Source organism: Neoarius graeffei, chromosome 25 (genome assembly GCF_027579695.1).
Source record: "Neoarius graeffei isolate fNeoGra1 chromosome 25, fNeoGra1.pri, whole genome shotgun sequence".
Taxonomy (NCBI): Eukaryota; Metazoa; Chordata; class Actinopteri; order Siluriformes; family Ariidae; genus Neoarius; species Neoarius graeffei.
The window spans coordinates 11,692,944-11,707,819 of NC_083593.1; the positions used below are offsets into that span (position 1 = coordinate 11,692,944).

Consider the following 14,876-nt stretch of genomic DNA (forward strand, 5'->3'; position numbering starts at 1 on the left):
AAAACATTCATTCCCTTATCAGCCCCCCATTTGAAGTTAATATACCAAACTAACTTCTTGTGCTAAAAAGAAACCGGAAAGTACACAGTCGTCTGTCCTGAAGACTCTCTCATGGTGGAAAACCTAAAGTTACAGCTATAACTAACTGTTACAAAGCACTGACGCTGGAAACTCCTTCCTAAAATGTTAACATTAATCATATTTATAGTTACACATTTTTTTTTATTGACTTTATACTGAGCAGCAAGTCCCTGTGAATGAGCTGTTACTACAGAAACGATGTATTCGAACGAACACATATTACAGAAGATTAAAGCGAGTCTCCCGCTCGTTGAAACTTCGTCTATTTTCTTTTGTATGAAAATTATCACAAATGATCAAATGTGAGTGTAAATAAACGACTAGAAATAAAAAATAATTTTCGAATAAAGGGATTACTTTTTGCCCGCGTAGTACTATAGCGCCGAATCACTCATTTCCGACCTAGTAAAGATCCAGGTCACTATCTGCCGATAAACAAACATGTGCGTGTAGCCATATTGTTTTCAACATCGATAGCGACAAGCAGAAGACCCAAAGATATATAGAAGACAAAACAACAACAACAAACAAACGAAGAGCAATGGTAAGTCTTTTATATATCGAGGTCAGATCGATCACGTGACCTCGGGTTGTGACCTCATTTTTTCGCGATCGTTCGTAGGCCTATCACTGCGCCTTTTTGGGGGGGGGGGTCCAAAAACTTTCATTTTCCTTATTTTGGAATATATATACACACCATTTGAAGGTATTTATTCGTTTAATGGCGTCAATATACGAGTCTTTTTCAACACAGAAAGTTTCAACGGGAGGGAGACACACTTTAATCAGTGACACCTTCTGACCAATCAGGATTGAGAAATAGAAACCACAGAGCTACTGTTGAGCTTCTCTCATCAGAGCAATGACTTCTCTTGCTACAAATACGGACTAAACAGGACGATCGAAAAAAAACGGGTTAAAGCTCACGAGTGTCAAAACACGTATGATAACCATAAATTCAGGTTAAACCTTCAATCTCAATCCTGCTTCATTTACACAGTCCAGCTAAGAAGACAAAAACCTTAACAGAAAAACAAGCAGAAATACGACTGGAGCTCGGGACCACATTACAAAGTTCATTATGAACGATCCAGTATTTATTTACCTCGGAGCTCTGTTAAGATTTCAATCTTTTGATCCAAAATCTGCTCGAGCTGGGTTGCGTACGAGTCCACGTCATAGTCCACTTCCTCGGTCATCTCTATGAGAACCTTCTCATCTTCCAGCCAGCGTATGGACTCCTGCAGTGGAATACAAAGCATGGAAGTAGTAGTAGTAGTAGTAGTAGTATACAACCTGTACATATATCCACATGCGACAGTTTATACTGATCGGATGCAAGAGGACGAGTTATTTTATCCGCTCGTGTTTTGCGGATGAAGGAAGCACCAACAACACTCATGCTGTACCTGAAATACAGCTCTGTGGTCCTCCAGAACCTGCTCCTCCATCTCAACTAGCTGGGACACGGCCTCGTGGAAGGTGAAAAGCTGAGGAGAGACCTCCTCTTCCTACATGCACACATACATTCATTTCATATACACTCACTATAATTATACACTCGGCACATCCTCCATCCTCATATTCCCCATTTCATCATAAGAGCCTGGAAGTACTTTTAGTAAAAGGCTTTGTGTATATATTACATTACCAGAGACGCCAACCTTTTGTGAAATCAATGTGTAGTGACAGATACATACGAGCGGAGCGCCCACAGGGCACCTAGCGAGTCCAATCCAGCTGGGGGTTCGGGGGGTGCTGTAAGCCCCCCGATAAAATTTTGGAAATTGGTGCTTTTTTAGGGCCGTTCTGAGTGAATACAGGTGACTAAAATGAACTGGGACATGTTGGTTTTAGGGGAAGAAAATTGCTGATTTGGGGTTTTTTTTTTTCAATTATCTGAAAAATAAAACCAAACCACAAATCACTCATGATTTTCTCATGAGTGATACTCATAACTCACCACATTCACACAAAGTAAAGACTCCTCTGGTAATTTGTATACAATCAACTTTCAAACAGTGAATATTATTTTCTTAACTTTACTACATCCCATCAATGTTTATAGAGAATATGCTGGAACACTCAATTAGCAATACTCAAATAGTTGTACTGGAACATGTCTATTTCCTTATTATTCCCACTGACCTTGAAAGATAGCAGACGGACGAGTCTACAGTTTCAACAAAACGGGGTTGAGTGTTCATTCATTTCCCAAGGAAATTTAACTGTTTCGTTTCTTTTTGTGAATATATCGTGAAATATTCATTGCATATTCGGAACATGGTGTTTAGGGCGGATGACAACCCTGATTTCATGTTCTGAGCGATAGTTTGTGAGGTTACAACCCCCCGACAGCCCCTCAATACCTAGTGACATGAGCTGCTCGACATTCCATCGCGGCATCGATAATTAATTCGCGCATGCGCAGAACGCTTGTCAACAAAGATGGCGGCGCCCATCGAAGCAAACTTTGACCATAAATACAGTCAAAATATTGAATTATCAAGCGATAATTGGCCTCAAATGTACCGAACACCGGCAAAATATCATGAACCCTTATAGATTCGCGCGTTTCGAACCGCATCCATGCTAAAATCGTATGAATCCCATATAAACTGAATAGACGGTCGTAGCCTACAGTCGTAGTGCTACTGTCAAAAACACAGTGACTACGCACGAATCGTAGTGATTGGCATCTCTGGATTACACACACATTTAGACGTGATGACTGAACATAACGAAATCTGAAAACGTCCTTGAAAAATATGTCATCATACACTATAATACAATAAAATAAATTTACAACAATAAAAACTGCCACTGCAGTGGTATATGGCCTTTAAAAGGTGCTGCTTGTATTTTTCAGGTCTCCCCTGAGACCTATAGGGTTTTAACTAAGCACACAACACAAGTTCATTTCCAGCGTGTCCAAATTCACAGAAAAAAAAAAAAAGGTTTAAAAAAGGGGTGTAATTAGTCCATCCGTAACCGTTTATCCTGTGCAGGGTGAGCTGGAGCCTATCCCAGCTGACTATGGGCGAGAGGCAGGGTACACCCTGGACAAGTCACCAGATCACCACAGGGCTGACACACAACCATTCACACCTACGGTCAATTTAGAGTCACCAGTTAACCTAACCTCCACGTCTTTGGACTGTGGGGGAAACCGGAGCACCCGGAGGAAACCCACGCGGACAACATGCAAACTCCGCACAGAAAGGCCCTCGCTGGCCCCTGGGCTCGAACCCAGAACCTTGCTGTGAGGCGACAGTGCTAACCACTACACCACCGTGCCGCCACCGGTGTAGTTAGGCTCTTAATTAAATCATGGGTATGCTTTGGGTTTCACATACAATAAACCAATCAGTGTCATCTCCCATTCCCTTTAAAAGGCGGGTGCATTTGCACCGTGGTGGATCGCAGTTATAAACTGCCAAGCAGTAGGAGAGAACGCTTAACGCAAAATACTGTGATATCCCAAAACTCAGTGTTAATGCAAGCCATGAGGAACACTAAATGGCGTGGTGTGCGTTTATCTGAACAGATGTTTATGTTAAACAGAGGTGCTCTCAATGCCTGCGTTTTTCTTACATTCTGTTCACACAGCAGTTTGAGATCATCTCTCTGAGGAGAGCTGCCCACTCCCCACTGCGGCTCCAACACGTCCAGCTGGCTCACTTGATGGCCTCCTGTTCTGCTTTCCATCACTGCAGCCGGGTCGACAGTAAGCTCCTTTACTCTATACACACACATCATTAAAAGATCGAGATGTTCATGACATTACTCATGGCCAGGTAATGAAGCAAACCATATGAAAAGGACCATCGACCCTCAGTCATTCACACAGCGCAAAAAAGGCCATGATGTTTCCATTAACCACATAATGCTCAAGCATGAGAATCAACACCAGCATTTGAACTAAAATGGCTCAAACATGCCCAGATGCAGGACGACAACACAGACTGGTGAGAGAGAACGGGGTTAAATGACATTAAAATCAACAGGTTAATAAAAAAGGAACACAAAAATAAAAGCACAGAAAGCAGCGCCACGCTGAAATGAAAGCAACTCATTAAATACAGTTGATGTGAACAGAAAGCAAGTTGGCGGAGGAGCGGTTAAAGAAGCGTGACGTTGGGAAAAGAAAAAGACCTGCTGGGTGAGGAAGCAAAGTCATCGTACTCGAAGGTAGGAGAGAGTTCAGAGCGGCCGCTCCCCCCCTGAGAGAAGGGGATGTCTGAGGGGCTTATCCCAAACTCCTTCACTCTGACAGAGGGACAGACAGAGAGAGAGAGAGAGAGAGAGAGAGAGAGGACACTGTAGAAGTGCTGATAACTGGTTATTCAATATGCACAATATTATAGTGGACACGTCATTATCTCTTCACTTTATCATTGATTAAGCATGAAATAATAAATTGCGCGACGATAAATCATGATACAAATTTACGAGGATTCGAAACGGTGAAATTTTTAAATAAAGAGTGCTCTGAGAGCACAATATCCCCCGCTGGCAACCGTGCCATAACTCTGGTAAAATGCGACTGAATTGAACGAAATTGCAGTGTGCGTATTACTGACATATAACAAAGAATTCTGTCAAGTTTCGTGAAATTCCCCAAAAAATTGTGAGAGGAGTTGATTTCAGAAGCTTCCCGGGACGGACAGACATCCCCACGACATTCCGGCCTTTCAGCCAGTGGGGGATAAAAACGGCTGTGTAATTCCTTAGTTTTTCATAGCTGTGATTGTACTGCAAAGGGTGCTATAACGTACACTAGCTGGAATATGTGTGACTTCACCCTAGGTGGAAGTAACACAGCTCTTATGCTGTGAACACACAAAAACGCAGATCTAAAATGAGAAACAGCTGTTGTGAGATTAACTTTACAGATTTAACAAGAAATCGCAGCTTGCTTTATTTTAAACAGACTGCTGAAAGCTAAAGAGGAAAAAAAAATGCAGACAGTACAAAATGTTCCTAAAAGTGTACTGAAAAAAGGACTTTAACTTTTTTCATTTTTAACAAAAGGAATATTTTAGTTAATGTTTTATATATAAGAAAATGAAACAAAAGGGTTTTTATTTAACATAAGGAATATTTAAGTTGACAAAAGAATAGCAAAATAAAAAAATGTTGCATTTTTTAGCAATAAATTTTTCTTCATTTAATATTTTTTCAAAAATATTGTGGGAAAAACTCAAATTGTGAATTGCGTGAATTGTTACACGGCTGCCGCTGGTTTTAATATGGAAGCGTAGATCGCTATACTGGGTTTAGCTAGCTAACGAGAGACTACAAGGCTCACATCAAACAGTCTGCTAAAAGTGATGAGGCACCGTCAGTCAAAACCTGAACACCCTGGATTAAGATTTTTTGGTTAAATATCAAGAAACAGATCCGAGTTAAATAATATAGAACTCCAAGTTAGACATACAGTAAGCATGAGTGAACTGAGAAATGCTGAGGGAAATAATCTAAGTGTAACTATAAATGGCTGATCTGGATCACTCTAAGTGGGCACTCGCAGGACGCAACACATTATATTTGTTCCAACTGATATTAATAGAAATCTATTCTTACAGTAACTGCACTTGCCTTTAATAAAGCACGGGTACAGAGCCAAAACGGAGTATGTAAGTGATAGACAATTACTAAGTCCTTAAATACAAAGATTTACAAATTTGATGACATCCTTGTATCCCTCATTTAATTTTCAATAGCAATAGATCAAATGTAATAAAAACTACATATTCAAAAATTTTAACTGGCAGCGTATAGTTGTGAATCCTGCATTCGCTGCCACTAAGGATAAAATCAGTCCTGTGAGGTTTTAAACTACACTAGGATATAAAAATCCCATTGGCAGATGCCTTGTCTAGAGATCTCCTTAAAACACTGACAGCATAAAGTCCAAAGTGTAGAAAAGAAACAGCTGGAATAAATCAGACACCCAGTTGTGTGCTTTGTGTATAATAACCTGCCTGACCAAGCACCTAAGCATCCACCAAGAACATACTTGTGTGAGCAAATTAAAAGGAGCAATAGTCAAATCTGTATTTCTTACTAGTACAAGTAACCTTGAAAATGTATAGAACACAATTAAAAAAAAAAAAGTTTAAGCAATGGCATCATCTCCAAATTCATTTGGAGAACTGCGGCTAGGGCCAGACTGCTCATCTCGGTTTATATGGGCCTCCTTATCAGTCTTTTATACGGTAGACACCCATCGTCTCAGTCTGCTCAGAATCCAGTTAGCACCCTCGCTGTGCTGATACTTTTACTGTCCGCGAAAATACACACTGTTCTTAAAAAAAAAAAAAAACCACCTGAATGATGGGGACATTTATCACTAGTACAACCACAACTCGGGGTGTAAGGGGTGTCCATGCGCCTTGCAGTACAGCCAGTGCTGTGAGGGTCGGCTAGCCTAGTTTATACTGGGCGAAGAGTGAAATCAAGTAGCCTGCCGATGAACCGTAGGGCATCCCAGCCAACCTCACCTCCTAGTGGTACACCCTGGAAACTAGTTCCTCGCGGATCCAGGCCAACGAGGCAATGGCTCAGAGAAGGAAAACTCTAGAAAACACCTACTGCGATGGGCTAACAACCCACCCAGTTCAATTCATTGTTACCAAAGCACGGACAACTGAAACCAATGAGAGGTTGTCCGTGGCCTATGCTCCGCAGGGAGCCAAGGGCCTAAGTAAGTAAGTAAATACAAGCACAACTCCAAAAAAGTTAGGACACTGGAAAACAAATTAAAACAGAACGTGAAGATCTGCAAATTATGGAAACCCTAGATTTCATTGAAAATAATACAAAGGCAACATATCAAACTGTTGAAACTGAGGGGGAAAAAAAAAGAAGCTCCTTTTGAATCGGATATCAACAACACGTTACAGAAAAGTTGGGACGGGGCAACAAAAGACTGAAAAAGGTTGTGTAAAACTAATGTGGTAGGACGACGTGCAATGGAGGTGAGAACGGGGGCGTGGCATTAATTTAGCCATCAGTGCAGTTGGCCTTTTTAAGGCACAGGTGTCGTGATTGCAGCTCACGTTTGTGTGGAGACGGGTAGGCTGGCTGTGTTTGTCCAGGTATGCTGGATGTTCGTCAAGGGCTCCTACGCTTGAAAGTGGACCTTGAGATTTGGGGTTAATATTTTCGAGTTCGAGGCTGTGTTGGACGACTAGAGTGCTTCCTGGTCATAAGCTCAAAACGCACCGCCACAGAAACTTGTTGGCTGCTGCTTTGCTGTTTCGATTCGGCTTGCTACATATGCTGCATGCGGTTGCTGCTTTCTACTGCCATCTTCTGCTACTCGGCTTAACGTTTCTAAACTACCTTTATGGGTCTTAATCTAAGGCCGCTGCTCTCCACTTTTCCTGTGGGCCATTGTATGGCGGCTTGGTGTGCTTGTGGTATGTTTGGTGTCTACGTTGTGCGTGCGTGGTGACGTGTCTCCTACTTGTGTGAGGGTGAATGGTGTTCTCTGTGTTTTGCATTAACTGTGCTGTGCTTGAGTGTTGGTTTGTTTGTCTGTGTGTCTGTTTGTTTGTATTGTCCGATAAGTCCATTTTGATTTTGGATAATTTGTGGGGGTTTTTTAATTAATTTATTTATTTTATATTGCACTGTAACCTCTCAGTACTGGCTTGGGTAATTACATCTAACGGGGAGGCAACTGTACTGGCTTACATGCATATCTTGTTTTTTTTATTGGCTATGGGTTATTTTCATTTGGGTGTCTCTTGTAACAGGTCTTATTGAGTGTGCATTTATTATTTGGGTTTGTATTTTTTTTTTTATTTGGCTTTTGCTGTAGAGTGCTGTGATTATTTGTTTGGTTTGTGGGGTTAGGGGGACTGAGCCTACCGGGATGTCGCATTGCTACACTGCTGCTTCTTGAGGCCCAATTCATACAAGTTATACTGTAGTTACAGTTGCATGTTTTAAATATATTTTTATATTGAAATAGGGCGGCATGGTGGTGTAGTGGTTAGCGCTGTCACCTCACAGCAAGGTCTGGGTTCGAGCCCTGTGGCCGGCAAGGGCCTTTCTGTGCGGAGTTTGCATGTTCTCCCCGTGTCTGCGTGGGTTTCCTCCGGGTGCTCCGGTTTCCCCCACAGTCCCAAGACATGCAGGTTAGGTTAACTGGTGACTCTAAATTGAGCGTAGGTGTGAATGTGAGTGTGAATGGTTGTCTGTGTCTATGTGTCAGCCCTGTGATGACCTGGCGACTTGTCCAGGGTGTACCCCGCCTCTCACCCACAGTCAGCTGGGATAGGCTCCAGCTTGCCTGCGACCCTGTAGAACAGGATAAAGCGGCTACAGATAATGAGATGAGATTGAGATGAGATATTGAAACGAATTCTTAATAAAGTGTTGCATTTGAGGAATCATGCGTCTGCTACATTCATTTAGTTGAATGGCCTGCTTTGTGGAGGAACACTACAGATTAATTTAAGGGTGATTCACTTGGACTGAAGTAGCTTCAGTTAGGGGCTAAATTCTAGTCATTTGGGTCGGTCTCGCTAATTTGGTTAACTGGCAACAGGTGAGTAACATCATTTGGTATAAAAGGAGCATCCCAGAGAGGTGGAGTCTCTCAGAAGTAAAGATGGGGCGGGGTTCACCGCTCTGTGAAAGACTGTGTGTGCAGACAGTGCAACAATTTAAGGATAACGTTCCTCAATGTAAAATTGCAAAGAATTTGGGGATCATATCATCTGTGGGGCATATCATCATTAAAAGATTCAGAGAATCTGGAGAAATCTCTGTATGCAAGAGACAAGTCTGAAAACTGACACTGGATGCCTGTGATCTTCAGGCCCTCAGGAGACACTGCGTTAAAAGCAGACACGTGTCTGTAGTGGAAATCACTGTATGGGCTCAGGAACACTTCAGAAAACCATCGTCAGTGAAAACAGTTCATTACTGCATCCACAAATTCAAGTTAGAACCAGATATAAACAATATCCAGAAACACCGCCACCTTCTCTGGGCCCGAGCTCTTTTACGATGGACTGAGGCGAAGTGGAAAATTGTCCCGAGGTCTGCCGAATCAAAAGTAGAAATTCTTTTTAGAAATCATGGACACTACGTCCTCCAGGCTAAAGAGGAGAGGGACCATCCGGCTTGTTATCATTGCACAGTTCGAAAGCCAGCATTGTGTGATGGTATGAGGGTGCATTAGTGCACATGACATGGGTAGCTTGTACATCTGGGAAGGCATCATTAATGCTGAATGATATATACACGTTTCAGAGCAACATGCTGCCATCCAGACAAAATCTTTTTCAGGGAAGGCCTTCCTTCTTTCAGCAAGACAATGCCAAACCACTTTCTGCACATATTAAAACTGCATGGCACTGTAGTAAAAGGAGTCCGGGTGCTAAACTGGCCTGCCTGCAGTCCAGACCTTTCTCCCATTTAAAACATTTGGTGCATTATGAAATGCAAAATACGAAAAAGGAGACCCTGAACTGTTAAGCAACTGAAATTGTATTTCAGGCAAGAATAGGAAAACATTTCTCTTTCATAACTACAGCAATGGGTCTGCTCAGTTCCCAAACGTTTAGTGTGTTGATAAAAGTAGAGGTGACGCAACACAATGGTAAACATGCTCCTGTCCCAATTTTTTTTGAAATGTGCTGCTCATATCAAATTCAAAAAGTGAGAATATATATTTTTCAAAAAAAAAAAATCTCAGTTTCAACATCAGATATGTTGTCTTTGTACTCTTTTCAATGAAATATAGGGATTCTATGATTTGCAAATTAGTGCATTCGGTTTTTATTTACAGTTCACACAGCGTCCCAACTTTTTTGGAATCGGGGTTGTAAATGGCCAGACCCATAAAACCAGTTTATCTCATTAACTTATCGTGAAATGATGACAATCCTTGGTAATGCTCAGCCTACCAAGAGGGTGTTGCTTTGTGGACACGGGTGAGAAAGAAAGGTGGGCTGCACCTCACCTACTTAACAGCTAGGAGATCTAATCTTGACTCATGCACCTTTAACCAAAGCCAATTCTAAAACAATTCTGGCTTAGACAATTCTCCATACACATAAAAAGATTAGCCTATAAAAACACATTTCAGTATACACCTGTAATGCTACAAACAAACGGGGGGGGAGACGGGCTTTACAAACCTGTTGGCGTATCTCAGTGTATTCAAGGTGTTTTCACAAGAAGCCATGCCGGGAGAGATGGTGGCAATCTGCAAGCAGAACAGATTCACATCATCACCACTAACAATCCCTTAATCATTGCACTGACTTACACCAGTGGTTTCATGTTGGGAAGAAGATTACGGTAACGTATTCCTGAAGAATGAGAAGCTGATTAAACAGGAGCTCCGTAGACACCATGAGAATGCTTTTATTTTTTTCCCCCTCCAGATGCCTTTGTGCTACAATTAAGCTCAGTGTTAAGTTACTCATGTAAGTGTTTTGGGTCTGGCATTGTGATAGTTTCAATAGTACAACCACCCACATTATTATAAACAATGGCTACCATTCAGCTACCATATTATTATGAACATAAATATAATTAGTTGAATATCAATGTAGCAATTCACAAAGCTCACTCACTCACTCACAATGCACATACTCAAATATTGCAGGTTAATATTTTGGTAAAGTGGACAACAGGGTCGTCTTTATGAGTAGAGCTGAACACCTACGCTACACGCAGAATTCAATCCGTTCTGGTGAAATTAGCAAATAACGACAGAAGACATGAAATGGTGGTTAAAACGTACTCTGGTTAAACTACACGGACACATGATTAGAGCTGCTGATCGTCTCACCATGCACGTTCGGGAGTTCTCGCCAATAAAGGAGTCTCGCAGAACCTGCGTGAGTTTACTGGCTCGGAATGGAGTGTGAGGTTTGTTCCGACCCAAGGCTCTGATGCACTCCTACCAAGCACAAAGTTTACTCTGTTAGCACAGAAATCAAATACTGAGGTAACTTCTAGAAAAATAAAGTGTGTATACAGTTGTGCTTATAAGTTTACATACCCTGGCAGAATTTTTGCTTTCTTGGCCTTTTTTCAGAGAATATGAATGATAACACAAAAACTTTTTTCCCCACTCACGGTTAGTGGTTGGGTGAAGCCATTTATTGATAAACAACTGTGTTTTCTATTTTTAAATCATAATGACAACAAAAAACATCCAAATGACCCTGATCAAAAGTTTACATACCCCAGTTCTTAATACCGTGTATTGCCCCCTCTAACATCAATGACAGCCTGAAGTCTTTTGTGGTAGTTGTGGATGAGGCTCTTTATTTTCTCAGATGGTAAAGCTGCCCATTCTTCTTGGCAAAAAGCCTCCAGTTCCTGTAAATTCCTGGGCTGTCTTGCATGAACTGCGCATTTGAGATCTCCCCAGAGTGGCTCAATGATATTGAGGTCAGGAGACTGAGATGGCCACTCCAGAACCTTCACTTTGTTCTGCTGTAGACAATGACAGGTCGACTTGGCCTTGTGTTTTGGATCGTTGTCATGTTGGAACGTCCAAGTACGTCCCATGTGCAGCTTCCGGGCTGATGAGTGCAAATTTGCCTCCAGTATTGGCTGATAACGTGCTGCATTCATCTTTCCTTCAACTGTGACCAAGTTTCCTGTGCCTTTGTAGCTCACACATCCGCAAAACATCAGCGATCCACCTCCGTGCTTTACAGTAGGAATGTTGTTCCTTTCATCATAGGCCTTGTTGACACCTCTCCAAACGTAACGTTTATGGTTGTGGCCAAAAAGTTCAATTTTGGTCTCATCACTCCAAATTACCTTGTTCCAGAAGTTTTGAGGCTTGTCTCTGTGCTGTTTGGCGTAAATTTTTGTTGGTCTACCTGACCGTGGTTTGGTTTTAACAGAGCCCCTGATTTTCCATTTGTTAATCACAGTTTGAACACTGCTGACTGGCATCGTCAATTCCGTGGATATCTTTTTGTATCCCTTTCCTGTTTTATACAGTTCAGCTACCTTTTCCCGTAGATCCGTTGACAATTTTTTGCTTTCCCCATGACTCAGAATCCAGAAACGTCAGTGGTTGGATGAAAGATGCAGGAGTCTGTCTGGATCCCAGAAACTCACTCAGCTTTTATGCACACACACTGATTACAAGCAAACAGATCACAGGTGAGGACGTTACCTTTAGTAGCCATTCAAACCCATTTGCGTCAACTTCTGTGCATGTTATCAGGCCAAAATCACCAGGGTATGAGAACTTTTGATCAGGGTCATTTGGGTAGTTTCTGTTGTCATTATGATTTTAAAAAGAGAAAACACAGTCGTTTGACAATAAATGGTTTCACCCAACCACTAAGCATGAGCGGAAAATATGTTTTTGTGTTATCATTCATATTCTCTGAAAAATGGTCAAAGAATCATAGATTCTGCCAGGGTATGTAAACTTATGAGCACAATTGTATGTGAAAAAGTGAGAGTAGGCCAACCTTCAGAGCCAGTAAGCTTTTATTGATCTCGGCCCCTTCGAGGCGAGTCTGGCGGTCGGCGCTGGACGTGTCGGCCCCACGCTCGTTGCCAGCCAAATCTATGAGGGAGAATTTGCCGTGCATTTTGCCTCTCCTCCGCAGAATGATCTGGAAAACGGCATGGCTGCGAGAGGAGTGTGCATTGGCTGAAGTCTGTCCAGATGTCCTGCAGTAAGAAGCAAAGTACCCACTAAATTAAAACCCAAATTATAATGATCAACACTGCAGGTGATAATCTATGTTTCAGCATAGCACTGCTGAATTCTCTAATCTGACTGCTCAGAAGGTGATTCATTTTCTAGAACAGTTGGAGTGACAGTAATTCCACTGTAATTCAAATCTTTATATTAACCCTCTGGGGTCTAGAGCTTCTCCAGTGAAGCTCGGCAGGTTTAGAATGAGTAGGTCATGTATTTAGATAAATATCTTCACGAGATTTAAATCATACAAGCATGATAAACATTAACAGAAACTTTACACTTTCCTATGCATCCACTGCCAAATATTATATTTTTTTAAATTACTTAAATTAGATGAAACACAAAACTCGTCACCTTACTCAGACAGACCGGAGTCGGAGCACTGAGCGCCCACTTATACATTCATTACAAAAAAAAGGGCTATTCACATGGTAACGGCATAATTACTTTCACTCTTTCGGTTTCAATTTGTTTCTCTTTTGGCGTGGGAACACCCACCGTAAACAGGATAAAATCTGTCAGCCTTATGTGGGGTTTACATTAGACCGTATCAGCGGATCATCAGATTAACGTTTTTAAAAACGATTAGCGTGCACACAGCAACGCCAATACACGATTCGCGTGCACACAGCAACGCCAATACACGGATACGCTAATCACATGACTAATTAGACGGCACGCAAGTTGAAATGTGTAAATTTCTCCTCAGCGGCTCGGCTCCGCAGGCATCCTGTGCTCCAAATCACTCCGCCCTGAACAGCGAGTGCCCTCTGGAGGGTGCGCACTCCCGGGCCCTGCGCAGCTCACAGAGCGCGCGAGTGAAGCGCACGAGCAGTGATTCGGGACTGAGCCGCTGTGTGTGTGATCCCAGTGCATATCGGGCACGCGCAAGTCACTTACCACTTGCAAGTGGAAGGATGGCAAGCCTAAAGACAATCATAACTACACAATGGGCAGTATTTGCATCAGTATTTGCAGTATTTTCATACTTTTATACTCTTTAATGAAAGGTGATACAAGGCGGAAGTCCGCGCCGTTTTTCAGCAGTCGCGTCACATGACCAACGCCAGCGAATCAGGAAGGTGGATGTCACAGTGACGTTGTCCAATGACGACGTCAGCTAGAGCTCAGCACAGCGCATCTGCGTATCCTCAATGTTTACACAGCACCGGACCAGACACGAACTGGGTTGAATACGTCGGCCCTGGCGGATTCCCGTTTCCAGGCGGTTTAATGTGAACGGACAGTGCATCCGCGAAGAAAACGAGACAGATACGGTCTAATGTAAACTTGGCCATAGTTTAGGCTATTTGGAGATAAAACTTGTTGCGAGATAGCACGCGGATTTTATGCGCTTCGGATGATTCAAGACTGCGATTCAGTTCACGATTGAAGACAGCGATTCAATTCAATCTTTAGAACTGCGACACTGATGATCAGTGCCTTTTTTTTTTTTAAACTTCGACTCAATCCAGCCAAACATCAGGTCCAGTAAGTTTAACTATTTCTTCTAGATCTTATGAGCAGATCGGTTGATATGTGTGCGCTGTACTGCATACACAGGAAAAACGACTGAGCAATTTTTCCAGAGTTAAAAGTATTTTCCTCGAAAATAGTTAATTTTGCTTGAGTTTAGAGTGTAAAATTTGGAGTTGGAGTAAAATTACAGAGTAATTGTGTAAAAGAGTTGATTGTGGCTCTGAACTGAGTAAAATAGTCTCGTCTTCTTCCGCTTTATCTGGGGCCGGGTCACGGAGGCAGCAGTCTAAGCATGGAAGCCCAAACTTCCCTTTCCCCAGACACCTCGGCCAGCTCCTCGGGAAGAACACCGGTGTTCTTCCCGAGGAGCTGAGTAAAATAGTACAAGACTTAATTTCAAGACACACTGAATAGAGTCAAATACCAAAATAAAATCCAATACCAGATAAATGAGAATGTAAAAAGTAGTTTCAGAACTGTGTTGGAACGTGTGGAAAAAAAACCCATGACCTTACCCATTGTGACTTGACCTGATGGAATTACCATAGGAGTTGGCAGTGGGAGGGGTTTTCACTCTTCCCATTGAATGGAAATTTTTACT

At 42.2% G+C, this 14,876-nt stretch overlaps 1 protein-coding gene across 7 annotated transcripts in view; it reads right to left on the bottom strand.

The window, feature by feature from the left end:
- LOC132873316 (kinesin-like protein KIF2A) overlaps window positions 1-14,876 on the bottom strand; it is a 41,901-nt gene that overhangs the window by 3,295 nt on the left and 23,730 nt on the right. For 3 of the 7 annotated variants that reach the window (XM_060908726.1, XM_060908723.1, XM_060908728.1), the window contains 7 exons: window positions 12,558-12,762; window positions 10,904-11,014; window positions 10,245-10,312; window positions 4,237-4,350; window positions 3,676-3,823; window positions 1,491-1,592; window positions 1,187-1,322 (listed from right to left, as the gene is read on the bottom strand). In XM_060908726.1, coding sequence (XP_060764709.1) covers window positions 1,187-1,322; window positions 1,491-1,592; window positions 3,676-3,823; window positions 4,237-4,350; window positions 10,245-10,312; window positions 10,904-11,014; window positions 12,558-12,762 — 884 coding nt within the window. The remainder of the gene's footprint in view (window positions 1-1,186; window positions 1,323-1,490; window positions 1,593-3,675; window positions 3,824-4,236; window positions 4,351-10,244; window positions 10,313-10,903; window positions 11,015-12,557; window positions 12,763-14,876) is intronic. The other 4 variants (XM_060908727.1, XM_060908724.1, XM_060908729.1 and 1 more) reach the window with 2 other exon arrangements.